Source organism: Mus caroli, chromosome 8 (genome assembly GCF_900094665.2).
Source record: "Mus caroli chromosome 8, CAROLI_EIJ_v1.1, whole genome shotgun sequence".
NCBI lineage: Eukaryota > Metazoa > Chordata > Mammalia > Rodentia > Muridae > Mus > Mus caroli.
In genome coordinates, this window is record NC_034577.1 from 101,627,391 (window position 1) to 101,643,994 (window position 16,604).

The 16,604-nt window shown below is 42.1% G+C and overlaps 1 protein-coding gene across 1 annotated transcript in view; it reads left to right on the forward strand.

Moving 5' to 3' along the window:
* The window catches only part of Hydin (HYDIN axonemal central pair apparatus protein), a 307,836-nt gene that overhangs the window by 234,539 nt on the left and 56,693 nt on the right, over positions 1-16,604 (forward strand). The window contains exons 47-53 of the mRNA XM_021171126.1: positions 1,836-2,053; positions 2,260-2,442; positions 3,222-3,341; positions 4,993-5,152; positions 5,257-5,429; positions 12,868-13,066; positions 14,598-14,697. Coding sequence (XP_021026785.1) covers positions 1,836-2,053; positions 2,260-2,442; positions 3,222-3,341; positions 4,993-5,152; positions 5,257-5,429; positions 12,868-13,066; positions 14,598-14,697 — 1,153 coding nt within the window. The remainder of the gene's footprint in view (positions 1-1,835; positions 2,054-2,259; positions 2,443-3,221; positions 3,342-4,992; positions 5,153-5,256; positions 5,430-12,867; positions 13,067-14,597; positions 14,698-16,604) is intronic.

A 16,604-nucleotide genomic window follows, 5' to 3' on the forward strand; every position in this document is an offset into this window, starting at 1 on the left:
CTTTCCCCCTTGATCACTAATTGAAAAAATGCCTTACAGTTGGATCTCATGGAGGCATTTCCTCAACTGAAGCTCCTTTCTATGTGATAACTCCAGCTGTGTCAAGTTGACACAAAACTAGCCAGTACAAGAGAATTTTGTTTTGTTTTGTTTTTTACCGCATCTATTGATCATTTGTACTTGGTCTTTTGAGAAGTAAACTTCCATTTCATTTGCTTGTTTATTGGTTGGAGTTTGGTGGGAGGTGTTTTAATTTCTGGGTTTTTCATCTACTCTAGATAGTAATCCATTGTCAGATACATAGCTGGCAAAAAAAAAAAAAAGTTTCCTCTTGTCCCATGAGCTGTCTTCACTCTGCTCATGGCTTCCTGTGCTGAACAAGTGCTCCTGGGTTTCAGGAGGTCCAGTTGTTAGTTCTTGAAATGATTTCCTGAGCTGTTAGAGTCTCTTTCCACCCCTGCCTATGTCAGTATCTTAAAGTGTTCTGTCTGTCCTTCCCTTTCCCTCTTTCAGAATTTCAATTCTTGCATTGAGGTTCTTAATTCATTTTGAATTGCTTTGATAAAAAAGATGGATGTAGTCTCATCCCTTTACACGTGGGCATCCAGGGGTTTTTAGCACTGTCTGGTAAAGACACCGTCTCTCCTCAATAGATGGTCTTTTTTTTTTAAAGATTTATTTATTTCATTTATATGAGTACACTGTAGCTGTCTTCAGACATGCCAGAAGAGGGCATCGGATCCCATTACAGATGGCTGTGAGCCACCATGTGGTGGCTGGGAATTAAACTCAGGACCTCTGGAAGAGCAGTCCGTCCTCTTAACCATTGAGCCATCTCTCCAGCCCTCAATAGATGTTTTAACTTACATTATATATTTAACAAAGTTAGGTGACTGGAGTCACATGGGTTGGTTACCATGCTCTCTAGTTTAACTGACCAGCAGCGTTGCTCTTTTTCCTCATGAATGCTTTGGCAATCCAGGATCTTTGTGCTTCCATATAAACTTAGGATTGTCCTTCTATCACGTGACTGTTGTCCTCAGAGTTTTGAGAGGGGTTGCATTAAATCCAAAGATAGCTCTTGGTAGTGTGGCCTATTGTCACAATATTAATTCTGACAGTCTACGAGCATGAGAAGTCTTCCCAGTGCNTTTTTTTTTTTTTTTTTTTTTTTTTTTTGAGACAGGGTTTCTCTGTATAGCCCTGGCTGTCCTGGAACTCACTTTGTAGACCAGGCTGGCCTCGAACTCAGAAATCCGCCTGCCTCTGCCTCCCGAGTGCTGGGATTAAAGGCGTGCGCCACCACACCCAGCTCCCAGTGTCTTTTTAATTTATTTTTTCAACCCAAACTAGCTTATAACCTTGGTGTGTGTGTGTGTGTGTGTGTGTGTGTATTTGTGCTCCTTCCCAAAATAGTAAGAGATTCTTTTGAGTGCCTTTTGAGTCCTTAGAACAAAGAGAAGGCGAAAGGAAATGATGGGGAGTGGACTATACCAGTAAAATGTTAGCCATCATGTGGCAGGTGGCCGGAAAACCTGGCCCAGGCAATGCCAAGGAAGTTGAATGCCCAGCTGTCTATGATGGGAACCTGCCAGGAGCTGAAACTCATCCCATATGCTCTCTCTCTCCCCACAATTGCTGTCGAGTTTCTGCTTCCGCCTTGAGGGAACAGAGTACCCATAGAATCACTGATCTTGTCACTCACTCAGGAAACTGCTGGCCCTACCCTTTCCTACGACCATTGCTCACCAACCAGACTGCAGACATGCTATAAGCACCTCTGTCTTTACTGTGTGCCTGAAGTATTTAAGCCTTTGTGCCCGTTTTGAATTCAGGCTCAAGAGGAACAACCCTCTCCACCTAAGGGAAGCAAACAGAAATTGAAAGACAAAGCAGAACAAGTGCAAGTGCGGGAAACTCAGAAGGAAAAACAACGTCGCACTTACTCCAGCAGGAAAGGCCTCCCTGGGGGGACATCGGGGAGCATTGTTCCGATGTCTGACATAGACCAGAACAGCTTTGATGGAGAACACTCCCAGGAGAAGTTCATCAGGTAGGCCTTGCAGGAACAAGGGAGAAGGAGGATGAAGCCCCAAGTTGGGAGCACAGCTGTCAAGTACACCAGAGAAGTGCAGGGCTATAGTGAGGGAGGGGGGCTTATAGCCTGCCATACCTAACCGCAGCTGCGCAGTACCTGTCCCAAGCAGTTCTCCTGTCCTCTTCACACACTTACTTTAAAAGTCTGTACGGTCCTTTCAGGCTGAATCACTTCCGGTGGATTGTGCCTCCAAACGGAGAGGTAACCTTGAGAGTGCACTTCTCCTCTCTAGATGTTGGCAACTATGACCAGACGTTTAATTTCGAGCTCCTTGGGACCCGCCGCCAATACCAGCTCTACTGCCGCGGAGTCTGCACCTACCCATACATCTGCAGAGACCCCAAGTAAGTGTATTTTATTTTTTGAAAGAAAAGGTTGGAAAGTGTGTTTTTGAGTCACTCCACACACACCCCAAAGCACTTTGAACAAGATGGGGACCAAAGAGAATGCTCAGCGGGCAAAGGTGATTCCTCCAAGTGTGCGTGTGCATGTGCATGGTTGAAATAAGGGCAACACATTTGGCATGACACCACCGGGATCCCCAGACTAAAACAGAATAAACATGAAGTTAAAAGATAGAGAGGAAAGGTCTTCTTGTGGCAAGCGAGTCTGCATAGTTAACGATTGAGCAGATTGAAAGCACTTTTACTCTAGGATGTGTCTTCCCGTGACACGAACCTCCTTGATTTTCTCTTAGCCACTGAACTTCCCTGTGCAGTTTAGGTCTCACATAAACGCACCTCAGGGGAGCAAACTAGAAAAGGTGACTCCCTGCTGGAGGGAGGGGCTTTCTTAGCTTGTCCTTTGTGGAATTCTCGCCCAGGAGCCCTGTTTTCCTAAGGAACTGAGAAGCTGACTATTATGCACTGAAACTATTTAATAGTTTTTTTTCTAGAGATTCATCTGGCTTTTTTCTATTGCGGTGTTCTGGGGAAGACTATCGAGCTCGGCCCTGGAAGCCTTTTTCAAGACATTCCATCTTCTCTTAGAAAGCAGGGGATAAAGCTTCCATGGAGATTCCCACATTAGCTGTCTTCAGACATGGGAGCCTTCACTGAGCAGGGAATGCTGGGTTTGTAGGACACTGAACCTCCATTTGTGTATCCTTTCTCCCCCATTTCAGAGTTGTGTTTTCTCAGAGGAAGAAAGACATGAAGTTAAAAGAAGTTGTTGTTAAGAAGTATGTTGTGAGCATGGAGAAGTTTTACTTTGGGCCACTGCTTTGTGGAAAGTCAAGAGACAAGTAAGTATGTCATTATTTCAAAGTCAACTGCAAACTTTGGGGTTGAACTCATGAATACTGCAAATAGAGTTCTTATATACTTGTGGCTTCTATTGACACTGCGCCAAACTCCGAACCAGGAGAATTCAGTTCATGTGTGCCAAGTCTCTGCTCCGACACACAGACAACTTGGGTTCCACTTTCCCTAGTGGGAAAGCCTAGAAGAAGACAAGGATTTGGAAAGATGAAATCAAGACTTCACTTTGGGATGTAGCAAGTCCAAGTTGTTTAGAAGATATCTCTAGGAACCACATAAATCAGAGACCAGAATATATGGTTTGGGTTCTCACAGGAGAGCTCTGTCAAGATGAGAAGAATCTTCAATACAGACAGTGTGACACAAGAAGAGAAGGTGAAACAAGAGACTGTTCTACCAAGAGCTTCTCCTTACCCAAGAGGAGTCCACAGTAGACACAGAAAGAGGGCCATAGAATCCCATGAGAAGAATGGACGATCAACTCTGTCAAATGCTACAGGAAGATGGAAGCACAAACATCTACTGGGTTCAACAACATGGATTTCATGGGGAAATGGGGGCAGGAGCCCTTCTGGGAGAGTGCTGGAAATTCTGCCCAAATTAGCACTGGGATTAACAACAGTGATTACCATGGTCCAAAGACCCAGTGCAAACTAACTCACTCACTCTAAACCTTGAACCTTGTCCACAAAAATAATGGGAAGACAACAGTGTCTGCCTCACAGGTTGGAAGGACCAACTGGGTAACAAACAAGAACTCTTTAGCATCATGCCAAATTGCAACGGTGATGAGTAAGATGCTGAGGTCACCTCCCCCTTTCCCAGTTACTCACAGGATTGCCTGACTCTGATACTCTGAATTGAATCTGTCTTTCTCTCTCCTTCATCCTCCATCACAGACTGCTCAAAGCTCTTCTCAGACTGTCTCAGCTTTCCTGGCCTGGGGTGTGATCTCTGACGATGTACATCTCTTAATTCCTTCAGCCTTCTTCAGTGGTTCCTTTTCTGTTCGTTGCCTTAAACAGAATGTCTCCCAATAGCCCTGAGGCCTACCTCTACAGATCCATCCCAAGGACATTAGGGAGCAGAAGCAACCTTGTCATATGAACAAGGCCAGATAAATTCATGTCAGAACAGTAACAGTCTATGAAAGTGTTGCGGAAGTGAATGAGATCTAAGACAGATGTCAAGTATCAGGTGACCCAAATGATAATCTCTCAAGGATAGGTGATCACTATCCTAAAGAATTCCCGGGAGTTCTTTCAAAGAACTAGAACTAACTACCATTCGTTGGACATCTGATATTTCCACTTGTTCTATGAGCTTTGAGTGCACAATATCACTTAATACCAATCAATCCTAAGGGATACTGTCACCCCATCTTACAGCTAGGAAGACCAAGGCCTGGAGAGTCCCATCACAGTACAGTAGTCTCAGAAGCAAGTGAAACAACCACAGATGTCATGGTCTCAGTCAACCTGCCACCACCTTAGCACAGTCACATTGCCCTTTCAAATTACACTGCACCTCAAAGGATCCTGTTACCCCTGAACGCTCTCTCTCTCTCTCCTCTCTCTCTCTCTCTCTCTCTCTCTCTCTCCTTATAATCACATGCCCATTCCCGTTCATCTCCAGGTATAAGTCATCCTTGTTCCCTGGCAACATGGAGACTCTGACGATCCTGAACGATTCTCCAATGGTGGTAGAGGCGTACTTCTGTTTCCAGCATGACATAAAAGCAAGCACCTACTTTCTAGAGCCGGTCAACATGACTCTGAAACCCAATGAAAAGCAGGTACAATCAAAGGCGGGGTGGGGGGGAATTCAATCAGGGGCAAGGAGAGTCAAGCCCTGACATCCCCGATGTAAATGGACCATCCTTTATAACTCTCTCACCAGGCACTAAACGTATGGGCCTACCCTACTGCAGTCGGTATCTTTGAAGACAGCATTGTCTGCTGCATCAAAGAGAACCCAGAGCCAGCCATCTTTAAGTTAAGCTGCCAAGGAATTCGCCCAGAAATTGAAGTGGAGCCCAGGCAGTTACATTTTGACCGGCTCTTGCTTCATAGGTAAGAGTTCCAGATAAGTCAGGGACAGGAGGGGAGTTTTGAGAGCATTTAGGTCTGAGGTTATCAGCTGGTCTTGAGTTACTTTAGATTTTCTGGGCTCACTGTTGTCTGTCTGACTGTCTATTTGTGTGTACATCACTGGGAACGGAACTCAACTCAGAGCCTTGTGCATGCTAGGCAAGTAACTCTGTCACTGAGCTGCCATGCCTCTCCCAGCCCATAGTTTGTTTTTTCATTAAATCAAGAAAAGAAAAATCAAAGGCTTTCTATAAATATATCTGAATTTTTCTCTTGAACATGATTTTAACATTTTCAACTTAATATTCAACAGACAGAATAATTATTTTAAGACATATTTCATTGTTATGTCTCCCTTTTCATTTCTGATTTTTAAATTTGGATACTGTCTCTGTGCTCTCTGGTTAGTCTGGCTAAGGGTTTATCTATCTTGTTGATTTTCTCGAAGAACCAGCTCCTGGTTTTGTTGATTCTTTGTATAGTTCTTTTTGTTTCTATTTGGTTGACTTCAGCCCTGAGTTTGATTATTTCCTGCCTCTATTCCTCTTGGGTGTATTTGCTTCTTTCTGTTCTAGAGCTTTCAGGTGTGCTGTTGAGCTGCTAGTGTAAACTCTCCAGTTTCTTGTTGGAGGCACTTAGAGCTCTGAGTTTTCCTCTTACCACTGCTTTCATTGTGTCCCATAAGTTTTGGTATGATGTGTCTTCATTTTTATTAAATTCTAAAAAGCCTTTAATTTCTTTCTTTATTTCTTCCTTAACCAAGTTATCACTAAGTAGAGAGTTGTTCAGCTTCCATTGTTTTTGTTGGTATTTAGGACCAGTCTTAGTCTGTGGTGGTCTGATAGAGTGCATGGGATTATTTCCATCTTTTTGTATCTGTTGAGGCCTGTTTTGTGACCATATGTCATATATGGTCAGTTTTGGAGAAGGTAGCATGAGGTGCTGAGAAGAAGGTATATTCCTTTGCTTTAGGATGAAATGTTCTATAGATATCTGTTAGATCCATTTGGTTGAATTTTTCATGTTCTTTTTTTCTGTGGCTCTGGATTTCTATCTGATGTCATTTTTCTTCATAATTCCTTTATTACGTGTAATTCAGGAATGGCAGCAGCACCATCGCTCAAGGCCGGATCACCAAATCAGACTGCTCACAAGTCGGGAGCATCGAGCCTTACTCGTGTTCTGCTTAGCCTTTTGTCATTTTGATGCAAGCTAGGTCATTTGGGAGGACATCTCAATGGAGAAAATGCATATATCTCACTGATCTATACACAAGTCTGTGGGACATTTACCTGATTGATGGTTGATGTGAGGAGGATACAACTCACTGTGGGCAAGTGATCCTGGGATCTGTAAGAAAAAAAAATAATAATAATAAAGCCAGAGCAAGCCACGAGGATCAATGAGTATGCAGCATCCCTCCATAGTCTCTGCTGCTTCCCTCCCGGTCCCCACCTTGACTTCCTGCCCTGACTTCTCTCAGTAGAGAGCTGTTCAGTTTCCATGAGTGTGTAGGCTTTCTGTTGTTTCTGTTGTTGCTGAAATCCAGCTCTAATCCATAGTGGTCTGATAGGATGTAGTGGGTTATTTTAATTTTCTTGTATCTGTTGAGACTTGCTAAATGGCAAAATATGTGGTCAATTTTGAAGAAAGTTGTATAAGGTGCTAAGAAGAAGGCAAATATTCTCTTTTGTGTTTGGATAAAATGTTGTATAGATATCTGTTGGGTCCGTTCGAGTCATAATGTCTGTTAGCTCTATTATTTCTGTTTAGCTTTTGTCTGGATGACCTGTTCATTAGTGGGAGTAGGGTACTAAAGTCTCCCACTATTAATGTGTGGGGTTTAATTGTGATTTAAACTTTAGTAACGTTTTTTACAAATGTGAATGCCCTTGTATTTGGGGCATAGATGTTCATCATTGAGATGTTGTCCTGGTGACTTTTTCCTTTGATGAGTATAAAACATCTTTCCTCAGCTCTTTTGATGAAGTTTGGTCTATTTTTCTAGATATTAGAATGAGTATACTAGCTTGCTTCTTGGGTCCATTTGCTTGAAAAAAAATTTATTTTCCAACCCTTATCTCTGAGGTAATATCCATGTTTGATGTTGAGGTGTGTTTCTTGTGTGCAGCAGAATAATGGATTCTGGTTTTGCATCCACTCTCTTAGCCTGTGTCTTTTCATTGGGTAACTGAGGCCATTGATACAAGAGATATTAATGACCCATGATTGTTAATTCCTGTTATTTTGATGGTGTGTGTGCTCAAGCTTCACTTGATTTATTTTTGTTGGTATGAAATAATTATTTTCCTGTATTTTTATGGGTACAGTTAGCCTCCTTGGGGTGGGGTTTTCCTTCTTGTACCTTCTGTAGGACTGGATTTGTGAATAGATACTATTTGAATTTGACTTTGTCGTGGAATATCTTGTTTTCTCCATCTATGGTGATGGAACATTTTGCTGGGTATAGTAGTAAGGGCTGGCATCTGTGGTCTCTTAAAGTCTGTAGCACATCTGTCCAGGATCTTCTGGTTTTTAGAGTCTCCATTGAGAAGTCAGATGTTGTTGTAGTAGTCTGCCTTTATATGTTACTTGTTTCTTTTTTTCCTTGCAGCTTTTAATATGCTTTCTTTGTTCTGTATGTTTAACGTCTTTTCGTTTAGGCTGGAGGACTTCCTTTTCTGGTCTGATATTTTTGGTGTTCCATAAGCTTCTCATACTTTTATAGGCATGTCCTGCTTAAGGCTAGGAAATTTTTCTTCTGTGATCTTGTTAAATATTTTCTGGGTCTTCTTCTGTTCCTATTATTCTTAGATTTGGTCTATTCGTAGTATTCCAGATTTCCTGGATTTTTTTTATCAGGAATTTTTTAGATTCAACATTTCCTTGAACTGATGCATTAATTTTTTTCTATCATATCTTCAATGCCTGAGATTCTCTCTCCTGTCTTTATATTCTGTTGGTGATGCTTGCGTCTATAGTACCTGTTCACTTACCTAGGTTTTCCATCTCAAGAAGTCCCTCAGTTTGTATTTTTCTTATTGCTTGTATTTCCATTTTCAGATCTTGAACAGTTTTATTCATTTCCTTCACTGGTGTGTTTGTTTTTTCTTGACTCTCCTGGCTTTCTTTAAGGGGTTAATTTGTTTCTTCCCATTATTTATATATTCCTGGATTTCTTTAAGTGATTTAATCATTTCCTCTTTAAGGGTCTCTCATCTTCATAGAATTGGCTTTAAGGTCATTTTCTTATGCTTTATCTATGTTGAAATATTCAGGGCTTGCTGTACTAGGATAGCTGGGCTCTGGTGGTACTACATGGATTATGTTCTTACACTGGCCTCTAAGAATCTGGGTTTGGGGTAATTACTGATTTAAGTGCCAATTTCTGAGTTTATTTTTGTTGTGTGGATGGGTTTTTCCCCCTCAGTTCCCATTTCCTCTCTGGTCTTCCAGCCAGAGTGGTCTTGTGGTTCTAGTGACCAGTGAGTTCTCAGGTTTAGTAGGGTATCTCTGCAAGGGTTTTAGTGGCCTGCATGAACTTTGGGGCTTTGGGTGCCAGTGTTGCCTCTGGGACTCTGGGGTTCTAGGAGCTGGCATGGTCTCTGGGGTTCTGGGTACCAGCATATCCTTCAGTAGAGCAATGGGGCTTCTGCTGGAGTTGTGGACCAGAGTATGAAGCCAAGGGGCGGTGGTGCTGTTGGGGAAATTGGACAGGCTCTGAGGAGTATTGGTGGGCTGTAGGCAAGGTCTCACCTCAGGTTCCAGTGTGGGCTTCTGCTGGAATTGTAGAATAGGACATGAAGGAGGACCGCAGGGGGATAGGCAGGCTCTAAGAGCATTGGTGAGCTGTGGGCAGGATCCCACCTGGGGTTCTAGGTACAGTGTGGTTCCTAGCAAAGCAGTAGGCCTCCACAGGAGTTGTGGGCCAAGAAATAGAAATGAGAGAAGAGCCTGTTTCTGATTTTATCTTCTCTTCCCTGCTATTGTTTTGGTTGTTATTCACCATTAATTTAAGACTTCTTGACTTTTTAGATAGACAGTGCTATAAACTTTTCTCTTGAGACCACCTTAATTGATACGGTTTTGTTTTCAGTCCATTCCAGGAAATAATAATTTTCTTGTTGATTTCTTTCTTGACCCAGTTGTCATTCGGTGGTGTGTGGTTTAGTTTCCAGGAGTTTGTGTACTTTCTGTAGTTTCCACAGCTTCATTTCATTATGCTCAGTTACAATGCAGAGTGTTATTTCGGCTTTCCTTGGTTCATTGAGACTTGCTTTGCATCCTAATATATGGTCAATTTTGGAGGCAGCTCCACAGGCTCCTGAGAAGATGTGCAACTTTAAGTGATTTGGTGGACTGTTTGTCCTGTAGATGTCCAATAGGTCCTTTTGATTTATGATGTCATCTAGCCCTGATGTTTCTGTTATTTTTAGTTCAGACAACCTATCAGTGAAAGTGGGTATTGAAGTGAACCATAGTCACCATGTTAGAGTTAATCTGTATATTTATATTTTTTAAATTCATACAAAATATTTTGATCATATTCTTTTCCCTCCTCCAACTCCTCCCAGACCATCCCCACCTTTCTACCCACCCACCTTCATCCTCTCTGGTTTTTTTCTCCCTCTGCCTCTCTTTAAAAGAAAGAAAAAAACAGTAAAGAAAAAAAAACAAAAATTGAAACAAAGAATAAGAAAATCAGTAAGACAAAAAAAGATAAGAAGACAAACACAGGGAGTCTTTTTATGTTGCTCAAGTAATCTGTAGCTTTAAATCTTTTGTGAAGTTGGGTGTGCTTGTCTTTGATGGATATTACATTCAGAATTATAATACCCTCCTTGTGGATTTTACCTTTAATTAGTATGAATTTATCTTCCTTTTCTTTGATTTGAAGTCTGTTTTGTCAGATATTAGAATATCTATGCCTGCATGTTTCTGTTTCATTTCCTTGAAATACCTTTTTCTATTCTTTAATTCTCAGGTACTGCCTCTTTTTATTATGAGGTGTGTCTCTTGGAAACAACAAAGAGATGGATACTGTTTTCTAATCGAATCTGCTAGTCTCTGTCTCTTTATTAGGAAATTGAACCACTAATATTAAGAGTTATTGTTGAACTATATGTATTCATTCTTGGATTTTTTTTTAACTTTGTTGTTTCCTCAAGATTGCCTTTGATTGGCAGGTCTAGTGTTGTTCATTTACTCCATGTGATGTGTTAAGTGTGTTTATCCTTCTCTTCAAATTAATTCTTCCTTCCCATATCCTCTTTAGAGTTGTTTGGGTGTCTATCAACTATAAAATGCAGATTTATTTCAAGCACATATAAAAACATACAGCGCTAAGTCATAAAACAAGGCTCATTAAATTTCAACCCAATGACGTTGCCTAGAGTATATTTTCTAACCATGGCATAATTAAATTGTAGACAGATTTCTCATTGTTGGAGAAAAAGAGATTTACATGTCATCTGGTGGGCCTGCAAGATGGCTCAACACATGAAGGCATTTATCACCAAACCTAACAATCTGAGTTTGAACCCAAGGTCCCACATGGTAGAAAGAGAGAACAGACTCTCACAAGTTGTCCTATGACCACCACATGGGTGCTATTGCATAGAAGCACCTATACACACACACACACACACACACACACACACACACACACCCCTTTTTAAGTGTATCTTGTTATTAAATTGGAGTTAGGGAATTAGCAGAATCAGTATAAACTCCTGGGTTTTAGTATACAGATAAGCATAGAGATTTGTGTGTGTTTCCAAGCTCTGCCATCTACGTGGGCTTGGAAACAGTGGTACACCAGAAGCACTGAGGACTCCATTCCAGATCGTGGTATTTAAACATCATTTTCCAATAAATGGCAAGGATCCTTGATGAAAGGATTTCTCTGGGCCTGAAGCAAGTAGAGGAAAAACACTCCAGATAAGCTGGAAATTTTTGTTGTTGATGTTGTACCATAAAGAACTTAAAGAACTATATGCACATAAAAGGACATAGGAACCAATTCATAAGACCCAACCTCCCACTAGCTAAATCTGAGACAGTTTGAAAGTCAAAATAAAATTATGCAAAAAAATTATAATGTAATGATCTATAACAGTGGTTCTCAACCTTCCTGATGCTGTGGCCCTTTCATATAATTCCTCATGTTGTGGTGACACCAACCGTAAAATTATTTTTGTCACTACTTCATAACTGTAACTGTGCTACTGTTATGAATCATAACATAAATATCTGTGTTTCCCAATAGCTCTTAGATGACCTGTGTGGAAGGGTCTTTCTACCCCAAGAGGGGTCATGTTTTCCAGGCTGAGAACCACTGATGTATTTAATGAGAAATATAACTCCACTGGCATAAGTATATGAATAAACACATGAAAGAAGGAAATTCTGTTTTGATAACTGAATACCAACTAAACATGGGAAGATTTATGGTGTTAGGAATTGATTAGTGGATGCTAAAACTAGTGTCTGACTGGTTAAGAATAGGGCATTGATCCAGGTGTGGTGATACAGCCTGTAGTCCTGGTAATTGACAAGTAGAGACAGAAGAATCTGGAGTCCAAGGTCATCCCCAACTAAATAGTGAATTTGGGAACAGTCTGGGAAAATATAAGGCCCTATATGGATAAAATAAAATAAACAGGGTATATACTCAAAGCATCTCCCCGGAAAGTATTAACTAAAAAGGAAAAAAAAAAAGCACATATGTGATGGAGAGATCAGGTGAGCCTCACCTTAACTAAGTCATCAAACATCGTAGCAGCACCAAAACCAGAACACATAGCACTAAAGAGATCTCCTGACCCAGCACAGTGAAAAGGACACAGGTTGCAACTCATTTCCCTCCAAAATAGTTAAGCATGAAAAAGCATCAGACCGTCCAACTTAAGAAAGAGCCAATAGATCAACTGTCTCTTCAAAACATCAAAGCCAAGAAACCTAAAGAAGAGTAGAAGCCGTTTCCCAAAGAGGCATGACAATTACATGCAGTACATGACTGTGGGTTGATTCCTTGACCTGGAAAAAAATAAAGAGAGCTCAGGTAGCAACAGAACAGAGGCAGAGGTTAAACGTGGACTGCAGACCAAATAATAGTCTTTATGACAATGAAAACCCTCGTGTACTGGGTGTTCTCATTTTTAGAAAGTGTGTACCAAGTGATTTAAAAGTTAAGCGGTGGGCAATGATCTACAGTTTCATTTTGAATGGCTCTGGAAAATGATGAGGAAGAGAGATTATATGGCCACAAGGAAGGCAAAGTCAAGTGGATAAAGAGGTTTCTTACAACTCTTCTCTAAGTTGTAGATGGTGTTAATTTGAGGTCATTTGACATAGCTTGTTCATGGGGGAAAAATTTTTAATTCTTTGAGCTTGATCAAATTTCTTTTGGTCTCTGCAGGAAAGAAACCAAGATAGTAATTCTCCGCAATGTCACTCCTCTTCCTGTGGCCTGGCGGATCTCCAGCCTGGAACACCTAGGGGAGGACTTTACTGTGTCCATGATGCAGGGCACCATGCTGCCCAAGGGAGAGTTTGGGCTGCAAGTGCACTTCCAGCCCTCCAAACCTGTCAACATCAAGAAGGCCATTCGGATTGAGGTGAGATGTACCATCCCTGTAGACTTGATTATCAAAATATGCGTGCATGACACACGCATACACACATACACACACACGGGGGGGGGATATTAAATCCCTCATCTGATCTGTTTCCTATCTCCAGCCCATGATATCTTACTCTGCACAAAACACAAGCTCAATAAAAGCAGTATGACTCTAAGCTGATCTCTTACGAAGACAGTAACCACTCAGCATTTTCCTGAGAGCCCCGCTGCTTTCTCCCCATAGTTCCATTTGCTAACTTTGGTGCGGGAACTCTGTCAAGCAGGACCTCTCCTGACCCAGTCACCATCTGTACTAGTTCTTAGGCCACTATGACAAAATCACGTCAGACTGGGTGACTCAAAACAACAGACCTTTCGTATCTCATAATTCTGAAGACTAGAAAGCTAAAATGGAGATAAACAGGACCACACTACCTCTGAAGGCCCCAGGAAAGAATCTTTCCTTGTCGCTTCTAGTTTCTGGGGCCTATGAGTGTGTGCCTTGGCTTGTGTCCTCCAACCTTTGCCTTCTTCCGAAGGTTTTTCTCTGTCTTCTCCTATACTATTTCAGAGGGACACAGGAAGTCCTCTATACTCATGAGTTCTCCAGCCACAAATCCAACCATACTGGCAAATACCTGTTGAAAGAAGAGATAGAAATTCTGAATTAATACTTGATTTGGGGGCTGAAGAGATACTTGGTGGTTAGGAACACTTGCCACTCTTACTGTGGTTCATAGCACCGATGTTGGGTGACTCATAATAGCCTGTAACTCCAGCTCCAAGGACGCAGCACCCTCTTGTGGCCTCTGTGAGCATCTGCACTCACATGCACATACCCACCAGCATACACTTTTTTTTTTTAATCTTAAGTTTAGTGACAGCTATGAATTTCCCCCCTGGCATCCCAAAGCACATGGAATGCAAACAGGTGACTTTGTTTTTCAACTGTAGTCTTCAACAAGATGGCAGAGGTCTCCACCTAGATGCCAGAGTGTTGGATTGCCTGAGAAGCTCTTGTCATGACTAATGGACCCTTTAATCAGCTCCTGGTTTGTGTCCAAGGTCAACAGTCAACTAGATAGAATTAGACTGGTCTGCCAGCTGGCACCAGCTCAGTGACTGCTTGGGGCAGTGAGGAAGGATCTCCAACAGTGATAGCAGTAGGCTCAGTGAACTACTAGAGACCAGGCCTGAAGATCATAATGATTACACATCTAAAAGACTGTGAATTTCCAAAATAGAAACACCAAGCATGTATTTTACTTAAAAACAAATACAACCCCCCCTCCCAAAAAAAAACAGCCCCTTTTCTTCACCTTGACTCACACAGAATAGGGTCGCTCCAATTTATAAAACAAACAGAGCAAGACGACTTAAAATGTAAGACTAGAAAAATGTGACAGCAAAGTTCTCAGAAACATTTCCCTGTCACCTCTGCTGCCCAGTCCCCACCGCATGTTATACGGTTCAGACTCCAGACACTTTGTGGGTCTGAGCTCTCGCTGAAGAACTTTCCCCGGCAGGTTTTGGACGCAGAAAATCTTGTTGGTGTCGTTCAGATCGAAAACATCTTGATCTTTGCAGAATCGTATGACATTGCTCTGGACATCACCTTCCCTAAAGGTGAGCTGACCCCTGGGAAGGGGGTGTTTATATGTCGTTTCTGTTTGTATTCTAGAGTTCTGGGTGGAGGGACTCTACTGTGTTGTTCACATGATGGTGGGGTTGGTGGGGGAGGGAACAATCTCGGTAATAGGAATGCAAGCCTAGAGTGATGTTGGTAACATCACCACAAAGCAGTCTCCTCAGTGGAGGGTAACAAGGGTTGGGGTCCAGCCTCAACACAGGATCGGAGTTCTCAACGGAAGCAGGGATATCTGGAAGGTGCATAATAAATAGACACAGACTACTTTTGGGGTACAAGCTGACAGGTAATTTTTCAAGACTTAAAGCTTGTCTCTCTTCTCTCTCATCCTCTGCTTTCTTTCTCTCTCGCTCATTTGCTCACAGCCTGAGGCTGCATTCTCTTGTGCTCTCTGCTTTTCTCTTGTGTGCTTTTCCTTTCTTGGACTCTCATGCTCATACACACCTCTGTGCATTCTCCTTTCACTCTCACACACACCCTTTACACATATCTCTCACTCACCACATGCATTCTCCTTTCACTCATACACACTCTCTCCATACATGCCTCACATTCCCTCCTCACTCACTATTCACATTCTCTCCTCACTCACTCTTGACACGCTCTTCTCTTGCTCGCTCACCTTGTTCTTGCCCCAGTCTTTTATTGATATTCCAAAGGCAGGTTTAAAAAAAAAAAAAGACATTGTATAATCATTGCCAATTCAAATTCAAAAGCATAACCACATCTCACAAAGAATTAAGAATCGCAATTGTTCCCCAAAGTTTCAAGCTTCCCAATTTCCAGGCTTATAGCCAAAATAATAATAATTGCAAAGTTATCATTATTTAAACTTTAACTTATTATACTTCAGAGTGCAGAGCTCATAGCTCTGACCAGCTACTTGCATTTTCTTGTGAAGCTCTAATGATAAATGACATGAGCAAAGCTGCCAGGCAGTGGCCAGAAAGAATCAAGTTAACCCTTAACTCAACAGTTCTGCTAGCTTTCTGCTTCTGCACATTGCACACAATGACTCTCTTAAGAGTCCCAGTGTTTTGACTTAGTTTTTACTAATATAAGATCTTACATATTCTATACTTGTTTATCCAGGGCCCATTCTCAAATGTTGTACACAACTTATTTCATAACTTTTTTCTTTTTTGTTTCTTTTTTTATTTCATAACTTTTTATGAAACTTGTTTCATTTAAAAAAAAACAAACTTTTAATAGTTTTTTTGTCCTTTCTCGAGATCCCAATATTGGCTCTAATTCATTTTCTAATACTTTCTTCATACTTTCTTTGCAAGTCAAGCATTAATTTGGAACTACCATTGTGCAGTTATTGCAGTGTTTCCAAGATGAGAGCACACAGCATACACCTGGGCCATTTGTGCTGTGCTGTGCTGTGCTGTGCTGTGCCCCATGCCTCAGTTTTTTAATTGTTTAAGAATCATTACATCAAGGAACATCTAGTTTCACAGAATTTGCTAGAGCAGAAGGAGAAATAAGAAAGTCAGATATAGAGTTCGATCGGTAGCGGGAGCGGAGAGCGGACCCCAGAGAGCCCTGAGAGCCCCACCGCCGCCGCCGGCCTAGTCACCATCACACCCGGGAGGAGCCGCAGCCGTCGCCGCCGGCCCCAGTCACCATCACCGCAACCATGAGCAGCGAGGCCGAGACCCAGCAGCCGCCCGCCGCCCCCGCCGCCGCCCTCAGCGCTGCCGACACCAAGCCCGGCTCCACGGGCAGCGGCGCGGGTAGTGGCGGCCCAGGCAGCCTCACTTCGGCAGCGCCCGCCGGCGGGGACAAGAAGGTCATCGCAACGAAGGTTTTGGGAACAGTCAAATGGTTCAATGTAAGGAACGGATACGGTTTCATCAACAGGAATGACACCAAGGAAGAC